The sequence below is a fragment of the Alternaria infectoria genome, assembly GCF_024043175.1.
Source record: "Alternaria infectoria strain BMP 0036 chromosome Unknown scaffold_2, whole genome shotgun sequence".
In the NCBI taxonomy this organism is placed as follows: Eukaryota; Fungi; Ascomycota; class Dothideomycetes; order Pleosporales; family Pleosporaceae; genus Alternaria; species Alternaria infectoria.
In genome coordinates, this window is record NW_026250691.1 from 2619908 (window position 1) to 2635709 (window position 15802).

Here is a 15802-nt window from a genome sequence, read left to right on the forward strand (position 1 = left end):
CTCCTGTTTGTGCTTCCAGATCAGCAAACTGCATCAACTGACGGGATATAAGGGTCGATCCGATGTCCCTTGATAGACTTCCCACATCACCCATACGGATAAAAGTCATCAACCACACGATAAACATGGCAACAAATCATCCTCAGGTATGGGTCACTGATGTCAACGTTGTTGCGGGTAATGGCCTTGTGGCACAGCAAAACTATAAGCAGGGCGCACTTATTCTCCAAGAAGACGCACTGGTCTTTTGCGATACACGCAAGAGGCATCGTTATTGGGAGGAGGAAGCCAAAGCGTTCTACGATGAAGAGCTCAATGGAACTACGAAAATCTTACAGTCCGCCTTCAACAAGCTTTCTCTCCCAGATCAAGCTACATTCCACAAGTTCTACACCTCCAACCCCAGGCCTACGAATGCCGAGCATATAGTGGATCGTTTTCGATACAGCGCCTTCAAAATCCCCATAGGACGAGAGGGCGGAGAGCCCGCCATTACTCACATGGTTCTCTACCGCACTATCTGCTTTGCGAATCATTCCTGCATACCTAACGCAGCAGTTTACATCGACAACCACAATGACTCACGCACTAAAGGTCAAGGTCGTCTGGTTGCTACACAAGACATTGACAATGGTGAAGAGATCCTGATCAACTACATGCCGGATCAGTGGAACCAGCCAAGACCCGCTCGCCATGATGATCTAATGCTGGGCTGGGGTTTCGACTGCAACTGCAAAGGATGTGACGATGACCACGAAAACAGAGATTGGGCAGAACGAAGGATCTGCAGTGCGTATTTCTCTGCTACAGAGGATCTGAACTTGAATGACACGAAGCTTCGCGTCTTAATCGATTTACTGGGCGAGCTTGGTAAGCGCGACAAGGAACTATCCTATGCGTGAGTGTTCGACCCCGATTACGTCTTCGACTTCATGCTAACTTACGCCATGCAGATGTTACCTACTCGCAGATTACCACTTCAAACGGCAGGAGTACAAGGAAGCAGTGCATGCCGCTCAAAATGGTCTGCTCATCGAGGAGCACTATTACAGGAAGGAACATTACGATGATTTCTCACGCATATGGACTAGTTGTTTCCTGAAAGACAAAAGCTTGCAGGCTTAGTATGCGAAGGCTGGAACAGCTACTCATATCTCCAAATCTGAATGCTTCAAGGAGTAGGCCTGTGTCATTCATTACCAACCTGTCATACTGGAACGATGTAATAAATACAGATATGTATTATGAGTTGAGATAGTATATCCAAAATGCCTAAGAGCCCGACGCGAAGAGTCGAGTTGGTGGAACACATCTTCCAGAACGTATCGCCGAAAGTCTGACACACTCATAAGAAAGACAAAAGCATCGAGAAGAGGACAGAGAAACGAGAGAACATGCGTATCACCTAGTACCCACCATAACCACCACGTCGCCCACTCAACGGCACCCTAGCATGCCACTCATCATCTTCATACTGGAAGGCTGAGTCCCTCCTACCCATCATGTTCGAGCGTCTGGCAGATCGCTCTTTCTTATCCTGGATGTGCTCGAGAGCCGCATGGATGTCATTGAGTGCGTATCGCGCATCTAATTCGTCTTGGTCTCCAATAGCGCGTGGTTGGGGGTAGCTGTAGCCTGGGTCGTGCCTATCCGCGAGGTATGATGAGGCACGCACTGGTTTGGGTGGGAAGTGCGACTGCGCAAACGGATTATGCATGGTGGGTGGGTTAGCCATGGTTGCGCGACGATTTGGCAGGCTTGGACGAGTAGTGTGGACTGGGTAGTCATCGAAGTACGACTCTGGCTCGTGCATGTGTGCGCGTGGACTTCGGGGGTGTGGGTAGTCATCTACTGTCTCTTTGTGGTATCTAACCTTCTGTACCCGACGATGGTCAACGTCCTCATCGTAGATATGGCTGGGGTGCGGCTGGCCGAACATGTTTGGCGACTTTCTTCCGTAAGAGACCTTCTGGCGACGATGAACGTGCGTGAAAGAAGGACGGCGGCGTATAGGAGTGTCAAAGATACCATCATCTGCTGTGTGGACAGATGTAGTGTTCATAGACTCGGTGCCGCTTCCACGCTCTGACGATGAGTTGGAGGTCTCCCTAGCCATGCCGTGTGAGGAGTAATACTTTCCAGATCTCTTCTTCTTCTCGTTAGAGAGGCCAACTGGTGAGGCATTACCGGAACGTGTTCGTTCTTCCACAATGTTGTTGGTGCTCAAGTGGATGTGAACAGGCGGCACTTTGTTGTGAGAAGACCGAGAAGAGTCGGTAGTGAAGGACTCTGGACTATGCCTACCATTGCGTTGATCATCGATTATGTCTGAAGCGCGGTGTCGACGGGTAGTCTTTGCAATATATGGATCGACATTGTTCTTGCGTGCACGGCTTCGGCTACGACTACGGCTGAGGGCTCTTGCTTTGCTGAGTGATCGATGTCTCTGAGTCTTCTTCGATCTCTTGCCGGGCCGCTGACGTCCTCGTCCACGTCGATCAACATCTATATGATCATGTTCAATGTTGACGAAGCTGGAATCTTCCGACTCAGACTCCCAGGAGTCACTGTCGGATGATGAGCCAGAAACATCGCGACGAGCCCTGTGGGTTTTCTTGTGATGTCTGAGGTGATCAGAGTTCAAGCCTGGGACGTGCCTCATGCCATTTAGCGGAATCTGCATCTGGTCTGGAAATGCACCAGGCATTGGCATTTGACCATAGGGAAGGCCATGGTGTTGGCCAGGAGGAGGCGGAAGATGCTGCAGTGGCACGCCCGGCACGCCCGGCATGTGTTGGCCTGGTCCAACATTCGGTGGGGGCGGCAGACGACCCCCGTCGGGTTGTGCAGACATGCCAGGAGGTGGCGGTGGTGGAGGAGGATTTCCAGGACCTGGCATTGGATTCATGTTGCCCGGAGGTGGAGGATGTTGTCCGAAGTTCGGCCCGCCAGGGTGCTGTTGATGTTGCTGCTGTTGGGGAGGTCTTTGTTGCTGTGGCATGTTTTGACCGGGGTTGCTAGAAGGGTTCGGGAACTGTTGACCTTGCGGGTTTCCTGGCTTGTTCTTGTTTGCATCTTGGGGCCCATTGCCCGCACCTCCGACAACAGGTCTCGCTTGCATAGGCTCTTGAAACCCAGAAGGTTCAGTCTCCAGAATAATGTCTACACGCACCAGCTGCCTTTCGCGACGGTTGACCGAGCGCCATTTGTTTACAACGCTTGCGATTCTGTACTGGATAGTTCTATTGTACCTCGCAAGCTCAACGTTCTGGTCCTCAACGAGCTCATTGATGATCCGGCGACAGTTTGGGGAAGGGATCTCGTTCAATGCCTTCTTAACGTTATTATGGTTTCGACGAAACTTGTGCAGTTCGCTGTGGAGTTCCTGGAGTGCGACGTGTTGTTGCTCAGGTGTGGCATCCTCCCAGGAAGTGGCGTTCCTTGGCTTCTCTAAGATGAAGGAAGCCAATTGGGGATCGTAGTTGGCGTATGGGTTTAGAGGTTGCTGTTGGGGCTGAGCTGGCCTTTGCTGGGCCTGTCCAAAGTTCTGCTGTTGTCCAGAGCTCTGCTGCTGCCCATTCGGGACTTGTCGTTGTTGGCTGACATTCTGATGTTGATGGGGTACATGACCCTGGTACTGTCCCTGCTGTGGAGTCGCCATTGAATGGTTCGTAGAGGTTATGGGAGCGATATCTTGAACTAAGGAAGTATAGCCGATGGCTAGATGCTCAAGTGACTAAAGACTTGGCCGATGATCGAAACAGGCAGAGCAATGTGATGAAGACACGGGAAGTGAATGACAGGGCGAACTAGAAAGTCTAAGGCAGAAACAGGAGGACGTTGACCGAAGATATAGATTGGGAAATTTCCTGTCATACTGCAAGATTGTAGCTCTTGATCTTTGCCCGGAGCAGTAGTAACACTTTGTTGATGCAAGCGAGGTTGTGGTCCCTCTAGGAGTACAACAGCCACATCCAGTCGTTTCCCCGGGGGGTCTACATGAAACAAGCGTTAATTGGTCGTATCGAAGGGCACTCGCAAGCCCCACTTGAGGGTGATATCAAGGCTCTCACCGGTCTAAGCCACCAGGCTGAGGGGGACAAACAGGCAAATAACCCCGCCCTCTTGCGTGAACGCGCAGCATAGCTTCGTTGCTCCACGTCTTGAGGCTCAACTTTGACCGGACCAGTTAAAGATCGTATAAATTATGCATAAGCCATGCGCATGCATATTTGAGGACTCATAGCGGCTGCCTGTTGTTGCATGCAGCCTGATGGTGGTGGTGTTTGGATAAGGTCGCATATGCATTACAGCTGCAATCGTTGGGGTTCGCCGCGAATGATTGATGTAGTTTCTGCTTTGTTAACCTGCCCTCCGTGGAGCTGAATACATGAAGTCGTCGAAGTGTGAGAAACGTTCACGGTGCCACTGCAGAAGAAGCGATCATTGATTGACCACGCTAACGGGGCGTCATGACCCCGCTTTTGGTCCGTGCACGACTCAACACCCCCTTTCGCCGCGAGTCCTGGAGCCAGCCAAAAGAAGGCAACTGACCACTACAAGCCACCATCGCAAGGTGAACGGGAAAAATGAGGACCCCTTCTTTGAGTAACGAGTATCGATGGCTGAGACAGCGTCCTGCTGACGTCCAACCCGCCTGCTTGCCCTTCGTTCCGCTCGGCCAACGCCTCCAATCACCACCCACAAGTCGAGGTAAGAACCCGCTGGTTACACCGAAGTCGTTCAGTCACTGGTATTTGTACCTGGTGATGCGCATGTAGACCCCTTATCTGTGTCTGCACTTATACCGCTCAGCCCCGCTTGCATCACTGCTGGGCGTGTAGTATGTCAAACATTCTGGTGCATCGCCCTTTGGTGTATCGCAGTGCGATTCGATCTCTCCAGCCGATATTAATCCGCCTACATTCCAACATGGACTTCAGACCGTTCTTTGGTGCGGCTCAGCGCGCGTTCGCGCAGCGTCGATCTACTGCTGCACATCGCGTTGCTATCGACCTGTTTACTGCAGTTCGACGCCCTTCCATGCACCTCGTGCCGCCCTCCAATCTTCAGCTCTCTATTCAACCAATGTCCTTCTTGCCGGAAGCTCGCGGATTTGATCGCTTTTGGAGGCCTATCGAACACACCGGATCCACCGCGCATGACATGCATATACGCGGCTGGATGACATCTTTGACACGCAGCCTTATGCACGTCTGGGTTGCAACACCACAACCGTGTTCGAGAATCGTCTCTAATAGGTGAGAGCGACTGCAGCTCTTACGAGTAGCCGCGATGGATATACAACATCGTTACGCTTCATGATCTTCGCTCACCGGACGCAGACACGCCCTCGCTCATGCACTTCTATCATGAAGATCCTCTATATCAGTCTCGGACCGGATATGTCGGCTTGAGCCATCTCTCCTGCAATTTGAGGAGCATGACCAAGTCTCCGGCCCGAGCAAGTAGTCACAAGTGCGTTCTATTGAGAAATCATGCGCCCACAAACAGCCACCTGGGGCAAGGATGCAATCCTGCACCAGACTTGATACCGATGAACAGATTGAAGCGCGCCGGAAGCGCGAAACATCTTGATCGGTATGAAATTACTCTCCGAGCCACACGGCACTTGAGAGGCTCGGCATCTCGCTGGTACGATCCGCGGGTACGTACATATCTGAGACACGGGCAAGCATCACGGCTTGCCTACCCACCCCGCACGAACGCAGCATTCCGCCGACTCGGTAGCGTTGCCTTGACCGCCAGACTGATCCTTCGACAGCCAAGCTCTTACATCCGGCAGGCCGCGGCAGAGGCAAGATGGCGTGGCATTACAGGACGATCTTAATCACGCTTTCGGTTACACACTCCGAAGCAGTGACTGACAGCTTGCGATCAACACTAGACGATCCGATGAGAGCATGTTGGGATGACCTTCTAGCAGCCAGAGACAGGTTTCTTGACAAGTTGATCCGTCGGGCGATATGCAATGCATGCGCGGGGTGTCATGGTATGTCACATAACCAGCGTCGCAGAGCCTCAGAAAGTTACGATGGCAGCCTGGTTCGTTTACGTACCGCCACCAACTGCCTGCTTCGCTTGCAAATCATGCATGAAGGGTACTGGAGGACCATGAGCGAGGAGGATATGGATACTTCTCGCCTCAGAACGGGGTCTTCGAACACGATGCATACTGGATAAAGTGCGCGCCTGATAGTACGTAACGACAAGCATGACCGACTTATGGCCCCGGTCTGGCCTTCTATCCTGCCACAGGCAAATTCACATGCGTGCCTTGCCGTTTGAACCTAAGCGTTCGAGCGCCCCACCTCTCTTTGGCTTCGTCTAGTTCGAAGACATCCTCCCAAGGCTCGCCGATATCAACTTCATCCTGCTGGGACACGTTCGTCCAAGCATCATCAACTTCTGACGCACTGCTGACGATCTTGATGCCCATATCCTCCGCGATTTTTCTGACATCTTCGGCAGCCTGCTCTGCGCTTTCGTATTCGCTCTTCCAGGCTTTGAGCAAAACACTTCCAAGCCTAGCCTCCTCTAACACTTGAAGCTGATCACGCCAATCTTTTGCTGGCTTCGGTGGGCCGCCTTCAGGCGAAGAAAACGGGTCCCAATCTATGCCCCGTTTCCAGTGCGCTTCGGCCGTGTGAGTATTCGTCATAAGTTCCCACACAAAGGTCGCCCAGTAGAATCTATGGTGGAATCATGCAGTCAGCGAAGCATCACACGTTCGCCCTGACGAATGCGAGAGCGATGATTACTCACAAGGATTCACGATGACTTCCACACGTTCGAGGAAAGTCCGTGGGATAGTCATCGTAGTATATAGTGCCGCCATCTCCCGCCCATTCACAAGTATCCCAACCACCGGAAAAGTCTTCCGGGATTTCTTCGCTCTCATCCTCGCTTTCGCCCTCACTCTCGTCCACAGGATATTTTGAGATTGGAGCTCCGGCAGCACGCCATTCCTGGACCCTTCGCTCTCGTCTCTCGTACCGCTTCTCCTTTCTCCAAGCCTCTCGTCTACTATCGGCATCAAGCTCTGGCCCATCAACGCTGATGAAACCTGAAATAGCCAGTGAATAATCGGGCCGCAACCACACATTGGTAGACGAGAAGAATGTTAGGTATACAGAGCGAGAGTGAAGGTAGCTGATGGCGGACAGCGATTGTAAGGCCCACCGATAGTACAGGGCCAGCATGATGCGGTCCTCTCTGGATGGCTCTTTCGGGACAGGTAAAGTCATGACAGGGAGATCACCCCAGTGGGGCCCTGGTTCAAGTCTTTCGACGATCACTCCGTTACCGGCGTCGCTATATACAAGGCCGGTACGCCTACCATCGTGTTAACGTCAACACAGTATTATTTAACACTTCACATACCGAACAATCCTTGGATGCCCTTCGCCAAGCAGCTCATAAGCTTTCCGTAGCCGTTTGATCCCCCATTCTGGTCTAGCCCTTGTATCGTCATCTTTCGGTTTGTAGATGATGATGCTCTTCCCGTCTTTGTGAGGTACTGCGCATGCATGTTGCCAGAAATCACAGTACCAGCGTCGTGTGTCTTCTGGCTCTATGCTGGCTTCGGGGGGATAATATGGCGACTGCGTTGCAATCGTTCGCTCTTCATCTTGAGGCAGTGGCCCATTAAGATATGAGATTGCCGAACCCATTATGTAGCACGAGAAAAGATGCTAAAAGGTTTAAATCAAAATACATCGCGTACTATATACACTGACCGTGGTGTTGCCAGTTGAGGCAAGCGCCTCGTGAACCGTGCCAATGATGCCTGCTTGGCAGCCCCATCAAGCTTGTCCTAATCAGCTCTAAGTCTGAAGCCCAGCTTCCCGTCCTTGAACTCGAACACATCCTCCCACTTCTCACCAATGTCAACCTCGTCGCCAGAGATGGTTATGCCCACCTCGACTGCTGCCAACTCGATATCACGAACAACCTCATCCACGCTGCCATATCGATTATTCCAAGCGCCAACCAGAACATGTCCCAGTCGAGCATTCTCTAGCTGCTGGAATAGCTTGCGCCGTTCTCTCTCATCGATAATGTTAGATATATTTGGCGAGTCTTCGATCATGTAGCCTCCTTCCATGGGCCATGCAGGCTCCCATAGTCCACGAAAAGGCCCACGACGCGATGGCGATACAGCAGTGAAGTCATTCGTCATGAGTCGCCAGACGAATGTAGCCCAGTAGAAGCTAGAGTGTGAAGATAAGGGTCAGTTTGTGCGTACACCGTGGTTCGCGCATACTCACAGGTCTGCCTTTACACTTCCTTGTACACCTCCTGTGTAGTAGCTTTCATCAAAAGGATCCTCATGATGTACCATATCATATATCATGTCGTCCGCTGCCCACTCACCCTCGCTCCAACCGCAGCTAGCGGTGCTCTCTATCTCTCGCCCATTTTCATCTATGAAGTTAGCCTCTCGTCGGGCCGCTTTAGTGTCTTCGTCAGTATCTTTCCAGAGCTCATCCTCTATCTCCTGTGCACTAGCGCTGATGAATCCACCCACTGCGAGCGAGAAGTCCGGGCGTATCCACACGAGTTGCGATGAGAAGAACCCAATGCACATGGATCGAGCATGCATGAACCGGAAGGCGGAGAGCGCCTGTATCGCCCATCGGTAATACAGCGATAGCATGATCTTGTCTTCGTGCGACATCGTTTGCGCCACTACAGGCACTGTCATCGCAGGCACCTCCACCCTCTTGAGTTGGCCTGGTTCCAGTCTTTCAACGACTACGCCATCACCCGAAGTGCTGTATAGCGCGCCGATATACCTAAAAGATTAAGCGCGGCCAAGTACACAAGCAGAGTCATACGTACCGCACGATCCGCGGGTGTGGTCCACCGAGGAGCTCGTACGCCTTCCGCAAGCGCTTAATAGGCCAGCCATGCCTCGATCGGGGGTCTGGATAAAATCCGTTGTCTTCATCGCAAATGGGGGTGAATATGATGACTTTGTCCGTGTCTTGGTGTTGTACGACGTCTGCAAGTTCAAACAAGCGTTCGTACCAAATGGTTGGATTCGCTTCGGCAGGGACAAGCTGGCCGTTACGCACATACGGGTATCGATTTGGGCCATCATAAGGAGGCCGAGAGTCTGGCTTCGAAGGCTCGGGTGAGAAGATTGACGAGAATGTGGAGCCCATGATGGTTTGCTGGTGATGGAGTTGTTAAAGTCTGCGCTATGAGAAAGCTGGTGAAGGTTATGGGGCTAGCAGCCAGATATAGATGCTTTCAATGGGAACACTCGCGTCCTTAACATTGCGAGCAAGTTATAGCCGTGTAGATCGCGATGCATCATTGGTCAGACTATAGAGGCACGACAGAGAGGCGGGATGAAAGGGCGACCCGAAACAGAAGGATCTGCGCTTAGTACAGAGATACCTGCTTGGCACATATAAAACCAACAAAGGCCATCAGGCACCCACTCCAGCTGTTGGAAACGAATTAATCCACTGGGTGTTTCTGAGAATCAACGCGCGACTTCCAGAAGTATTCTGCATCCTTATCTTCATACCCTTCCACCCACAGATTCACATAAACAACAGGCGCACAAGCATCATCATAACTCCCATACTGTTCCATCGATTCGAAGAATATCTTCACACCCTCCGGTACATGGCTTATATTGTCGCTGCCCGCGTTGTACAAGTAAAGTAGCGACTCCCGAATCTTGTCTTCGATAAAAGGGCAATTCGCCCAGGCGTGAAACTGGTCCACTACGTCGCGGATGAGTAGCGGGCTACCGTCTTCCGTCTCGATGACGAAGTAGTCCCAGGCGTCTTCTAGGTTCTCAACCCCGTCTTCTGGTCCTTCGAAGCCGTCGCTCCACATGTGGCATTCACTGGCGTGTACACCGAGGTCCTTTGATGTGAAGATGAGTTTGTTCGCATTGGTCGTTGTTGCTGGTTCTAGGGCGATTGGGTGGTTGGTTAGGTAGGCTCTGGAAGATGGGAAAGCGTCTTCGTTGTCTTCAGCGACTTGGACGCTCGATGTGCCTGCTGGGTCTAGAACGGGCCAGTAGAGGCGATCGAATGCCTCGTGGTTCATGATGCTTTTGTTTTCATCGGGAACGGGGGTTTGGATTAGCATTGTGGGAGAATGAGAGTTAGGTATGAAGTTGTGGGCAGCGTGACAGAAGATGGTGAGAAATGGACATAGCAATGCGCACGTAAAAAACTTTATACTGAGCGCTAGAAGACGAGAGCGCAGGCAGCAATTAAGCTAGAGGCGCTTGGTTTTCGTTCTTAGCGAGGCGAGGTGGGGCGTACGGCAAGTATTGCCGTTGACAAGGAGAGAGAAATAAAAGAACATGCTACAACGCGATGTGGAAAGAAGCAGGACTGTATTTGGAACGTGATGGGAAGAGAATCCCCATTCACCTCGCCGGCCCCTCCAGCGTATTCCGTCGACTAGGCATCCTCGGATCCCTCTTCCCCATCGTAACCTCAAGCGCCTGAATCAAAGCCGTACCATCATACCTAACAAAGTTCTCGCCCTCATGTTTCTTTCCATAGACGCGAATGGGCTCAATACCAATACTCTTAAGCTCGTCCCGGTCGACTGCCGGCGTCCCTGGCCCTTGGAGATGTATGATGTGCGTCACATACTTCTTATATTGACTCTTCTCAAGAGGCCCAAACACGCTCTTGGAGTCTTCGCATGCTTTCGCGATGGCAGCTATGAAGTCAAGGGCGGAGTATGGGTTGGACGACGGTCCTGTCTCGCGATCGATGGTTGAGTTGAGGATGAGGATCTTGTAGCGGATTGCGGGGTTGCTGATGGCTTCGCCGATACCTTTGAGGACCAATGAAGGGATGATGGATGTGTAGAGCGAGCCGATGCTGTATATGACAGCCTGCGCGTCGTTCAGCGCATTGAGGACCGTTGGGTTCGCGGAAAGCCGGATCTCCTGGCCATAGGGATTGATATACCAAAGTCTTTCGATTCCGGCTGGCAGCTCCTCTTCATCCGCCTTGGAGAAGGTGATGTACTGCTTCCGAAGAGTCGGTAAAGATCCGGGTAAATTGGCATCCTCGATTCGATCGTGCTGTTCGGTCTCATCGATTATTGGTGCACCTCCCGATACCAGAGCTGTTGATATGGAAGGGTGTGAGATGGAGTTCTGGCCGGTGATGGTGTCGCCGTTTGCGAGGCTGACGGAGATGTGGTGTGTGAAGTTGGTGTTGATCGCGGGTAAGACTGACGTGTGACTGGGCACGGAACAGATGCTGGAGAGTAGGTAGATGGCTGACTCAAACGAGCCAGTGAAGAGTCGAGCGCTGTGAATGTCAGCTTCGAGGAGCTTGATCTGGGTAGGTGTGCTGAGGAGGATACGCGATAGTAAACGTAACAGGACTATCATATCGGGATTTGATCAATCACATGGATGGGAAAAAGCGCAATGCTGTAGTGTATCAATCACATACCCAGTGAGAAACAAGTTACCGATACTTGCGCCTGAGAAGTCAAAGCTAGATGAAGGTCGGCGACGCTTGACGATCTCGTATGCGACGACGTTGAGTATGGATCGTATGAGCTCTTTCTTCGCTGTCGAGATGTTTGTCCAAAGTGCATGCTCAGCCTCTACAATCTGCAGCCATTCATCGCGGGCTGAAGACCGTTCTTTGGGCAGTCTGTGGTTGAAGAAGGTCTTAATAGCTGCTTTCTCGCTGTCATCGTGATCTGGGTCATCCGGGATTAGGCGGACAAGACGACCTAGAAAGGTTAACATCTGGATCATTGTTCTCTGAGAGCATTCGCGTACTTCTCACATCACCGATACCTGCAAAAGTCAACGTTGTGTCGTTCCTGCCTCAGACTGCGCATACCTGGACCTCCGAAGACGCGTATCAGCTCAGACGAGCTGCCGCCGTTATCACTGATAGGGATGACGTAGCTCAGCGGACATCTCTTGTCTTCTCTGACTTTCTTAAACACATCGACTAGATTGTTTGCAGCGCTTCCGCCTGAGAACACAACGATGCCTTTGCTTTTGAGGTTGCCGTTGGACATCGGCGAAGACGGCGTTGCGTGGTCGCCGTTAGGCGTAAGGAAGTTCTCGGCAGACATGACAAGATGCGTGCAATGATGGCTGACCACATGGGTCGTGGCGCGGGTTTATCAAGTCATGGTGATGTTGACAGGGTGTTCGCAAAGGTGGATGCCCTTCCATGAGCCCAGAATAGCAGAGGCAGGAGTCATGCACTAATCCATTAGGGTGTCACGCGTTACGCGACTAGGCAATATCTCGCATTTTAAGCACAATTTGGCATAGGTGTTTGACTGTGATTTTGCATTTGTAGTTGGTTTGAAATGAAATTTGTACAGAACGAGTCGCCATCCAAGATGTGGTAGAAGGCTGCTCTCAACGCATCCAACCCCGCTCATGTTGCATGCCCATATCCGCTCATCATGGGCGCTGGAAGTAGCGCATGATAGTCTCAGTCCCATTGTAGTTGAGATGACGCTCTGGCCGTGCGTGCGATGTCCAGTCCCAGCTTCCCCTACCCCTCACACCACTGTCTCTTGCCATTGCAGGCCACGGCCGCCTAAGAGGTTCCAGCGGCCTCCTCGCGCTCCTTCCTCCGCGCTCGCTTCTCGAGTAGAGCGTCTCGTCGGTCGGCTAGGAGGCGGAATTGTCGGTTCTCAACGCCAGTGAGCCAGTAGCCGAAGCTGCCACCGGCGCCGGCGTAGAGGGGGTAGACCCAGAGGGATTCCTTGTTGAAGAGCGGGCGCATCTCAATGCCGAGTTGCCATAGCCGGGCGGCAACGCCTGGTGTATGTTGTCAGTAGAGGCCCTTGGGGTATGCGCGGTCGGCTGGGGACATACCGAAGCCGCTCCAGAAGAGGATCTTGTGGACCATGGTGAGCGGGTGTAGTCGTGGTAGTTGTGTCGGTGTGGAGGACTCCTTCGGTGCTGCAGCGGCAATCGTGGCGGGTGTCGTGAGGGCGCGTTGTCACCGCTGTACCAGTCCTGGGTTTCTGGGCTGCGATGCTCCATCGTCAAGCTCCGGAACGCCAAGAACGAACCACCCACGCGGATGCGGAACCAAGGTCCGCCGACCTCACCTCCGCGACAATGCCGCCTTCGCGCCTCTCCTGATATTGTCACTCACTCTTTAGCTCTCGCTCTACAATCCATTCACTATTACCACTTTGAGCTGGCGCACCAGCCTAGCCCCCTACGTCATTTGCTGCTCGCCAGCCTTTCCCACCCCCGTCTTGATGCGCTGGGCCGCAACACAAACGACACAAAACGACTGATCGCAATCACGTAAATTCAACCATGGCGGAAGTCGGCCGCAAGCGCCCAAGTGAAAGCGATGGAGCTGCCACGATGCGCAAAAAGTTGAGGCCATCGGAACTCCCGCTTTCCCAGGCGAAGCGATCGGCCATCGACAGCCTGGTGCACATGTTCCGTAAGAAGGGTGCATACGACGACATACGCAGAGACTTGATGAAGCAATATGTGTCAGGAGTAGGTGACCAACGATTGATTATTGTTATATGCTAGGCTAACCTTCGCGTGCCAGCCTGCTAAGGATGAACTGCAAGCCGCTCTCAAGGAGCTCGTCGACCGTGAAACCGACCGTAACCCCTCGCTGCTGTCTAAGGATCCCCGAATGGCGACTACACTTATAGAAGGCGCGGGTGAGCGCAGCGACATCTACGGCAACATTATGAACACGGTCAACACCCTCCTGGACAAACTGATTGATGAGCATGGCGTACCCAAAATGCGCGAGTACCGCATTGCCGAAATAGGCGCCGAGGCGGCTGCTGAAGAGGAGAAGCGAGGCAGTAAGAGCGAAGAGGAATGGGCTAAAGAAGCAGACGCTCGTCGGGAGAAGCGTGAGGCCCGGAGAGAGAAGGAATTGGAGGCTGAGCGCGAGAGAGAACGTGAGGAGAGGGCAAAGAAGGAAGAGCGCAAGCGCCGCGAGAAGGAAGAGGACGAAGCCCGTGAGAAGGCGCGACAAGAGGAAAAGGAGCGCAGGCGCAAGGAGCGTGAAGAGCGCGACAAGGAAGACGAAGAGCGCCGACGCAAGGACCGAGAGAGGATTGACAAGGAGAGAGAAGAGGAGCGTCTACGCCGCGAGAAGGAGCGAGAGGAGCATGAGAAGAGCCGAGAAGCCCGTCTCAAGAAGATCCGCGAAGAAGACGCTGAGCGAGAGCGCCGCCTACAAGAAGAGATTGACCGAGATCGCGGTGGTCGCCATCGCAGTGGTCGTGGCCGTAGCAGGACTCCCGATCGCGAAAGGGACCGGCGTGGACGAGACAGGAGCAGGCGAAGGAGCAGGACAAAGACCAGGTCGCCTGAACGCCGTCTGTCGATCAAGCCTGAAGACATCAAAGTTGACGATGAGACGGCATTGGCGCTCCTGCTACAGGAAAGTCAGGAGATGAAGAATTCACGACAACGGAGGCCTCTGCTTCCACGATCAGAATCACTGGAACCACCTATGCGAAAAGCTCAGCCTCCCAAGTCGCTCGTGCCCCGCGATCCCGTGCAGGCTCGACTGGCCAGGCTTGACAGCAGATCTGAAAGGTCACCCAGCAAAGACGCAAAGTCCCCCGCTCCAGGTACGCCAAATGCGGCTGCGAAGGATGAAGACACCACTATGACAGATGCCCCATCCGCAACAGAGGCGGACAAGGGCCGATGGGATGGCAAGAAACCTGAGTTGCCTTCGAAGCGTGGTAGATCCCCCAGTGTCGCGCGCAGCACGAGGGAGCGTAGCAGAAATCGATCGCAGTCCCGCGGAAGTCGGTACGACAGGCGTGGCTCGCGCTTCGAAGACGACCGCCGTTCCCGACGCGAGGATGATCGACATTCCTACCGGCCCTCAAACGACGGTAGACGACGCGATCGCGACGACCGAGACGAGAAACCGTCCCGTCGCGAGAGTCGCAGCCGCTCACGAGAGACTCACACCAGCCGCCGCAAGTCACGCTACGAAACGCGCAGTCCGTCGCCACCTCGAGAGGAGCGTCGCAGAGATAGAGAACGTTCCCGCTCACGAGGTGGCCGTCGTGAGCGCGAGAGAACGCCTGCATCCGGGCGCCGCCGTCGCTCCAGAAGCCCAGAGAACATCGACCGTTATGTACCCGGTGGCGGTGGAGGTGCTGGCAGTGGCAGTGCTCGGAAGCGCGAAGACAGCCGTGACCGCAAGCGCGATGATAGTCGGCCTCGCAAGCGTGATGATAGCCGTGATCGTGCGCGTGGCTACAGGGCCCGGGACTATGACCGTTGGGATGGCGGTAGAGACCGTGGTAGTAGGCGTTTGGAGTCTGACTGCTACCAACCTGGCGGTGCTCCCGCTGCTGAGGCCGAGGATAAAGATCGCGAGCGCGATCGCAAGCCTAGGGAGAGGAGTCGCGAGCGCAGCAGAGATAGGGGACGTGATGATAGGGATAGGCGTAGGCGGAGGAGTCGCACTCCTCGGAGCCGTAGCCGGGACCGACGTCGCTGATCGGTTGGGAGGGTTTCCTTCTAGGATGTATGATTATTAGTAGGCATTTAATGCGCGACTTGCAGCACGTGTGCCTTGGAGATAGGCCACCGCCAAAATACATGGAGTTGCGAAATGCTTTCGCTCAACGGCGAGCCTGTGTTCAACACCTCAGGTAGCATATGTGGTGAAGTGGCAGCGAATATCGACGTTATTACTGCAATTAGTGCTTTTGGCCATATATCCAAGGAAAGCCTTCTCCCTTCTCTTACGCTCCTCACTTCAACCCCAATTCCTCGCCGTCC

The 15802-nt window shown here is 53.3% G+C and overlaps 5 protein-coding genes across 5 annotated transcripts; 1 reads left to right on the forward strand and 4 right to left on the reverse strand.

Annotated features, from left to right (window-relative positions):
- Positions 1 to 1405: 1405 nt before the first annotated feature.
- Positions 1406 to 3661, reverse strand: J4E92_002268 (uncharacterized protein; the record flags this gene model as incomplete). Its single annotated transcript, XM_051493673.1, has 1 exon — positions 1406 to 3661. The coding sequence occupies one exon, from the start codon at positions 3659 to 3661 to the stop codon at positions 1406 to 1408; it is 2256 nt and encodes a 751-aa protein (XP_051356904.1).
- Positions 3662 to 7837: 4176 nt separating this feature from the next.
- On the reverse strand, positions 7838 to 8370 carry J4E92_002269 (uncharacterized protein; the record flags this gene model as incomplete). Its single annotated transcript, XM_051493674.1, has 2 exons — positions 7838 to 8234; positions 8363 to 8370. The coding sequence occupies 2 exons, from the start codon at positions 8368 to 8370 to the stop codon at positions 7838 to 7840; spliced, it is 405 nt and encodes a 134-aa protein (XP_051356905.1).
- Positions 8371 to 10423: 2053 nt separating this feature from the next.
- J4E92_002270 (uncharacterized protein) lies at positions 10424 to 11410 on the reverse strand (the record flags this gene model as incomplete). The annotated part of the gene is made up of 2 exons (XM_051493675.1): positions 10424 to 11356; positions 11405 to 11410. 2 exons carry the CDS (start codon positions 11408 to 11410, stop codon positions 10424 to 10426), a joined length of 939 nt encoding a protein of 312 aa, XP_051356906.1.
- Positions 11411 to 12596: 1186 nt separating this feature from the next.
- Positions 12597 to 12911, reverse strand: J4E92_002271 (uncharacterized protein; the record flags this gene model as incomplete). The annotated part of the gene is made up of 2 exons (XM_051493676.1): positions 12597 to 12820; positions 12878 to 12911. The coding sequence occupies 2 exons, from the start codon at positions 12909 to 12911 to the stop codon at positions 12597 to 12599; spliced, it is 258 nt and encodes an 85-aa protein (XP_051356907.1).
- A 422-nt stretch (positions 12912 to 13333) lies between these two features.
- On the forward strand, positions 13334 to 15518 carry J4E92_002272 (uncharacterized protein; the record flags this gene model as incomplete). Its single annotated transcript, XM_051493677.1, has 2 exons — positions 13334 to 13342; positions 13581 to 15518. The coding sequence occupies 2 exons, from the start codon at positions 13334 to 13336 to the stop codon at positions 15516 to 15518; spliced, it is 1947 nt and encodes a 648-aa protein (XP_051356908.1).
- Between the last annotated feature and the right edge of the window lie 284 nt (positions 15519 to 15802).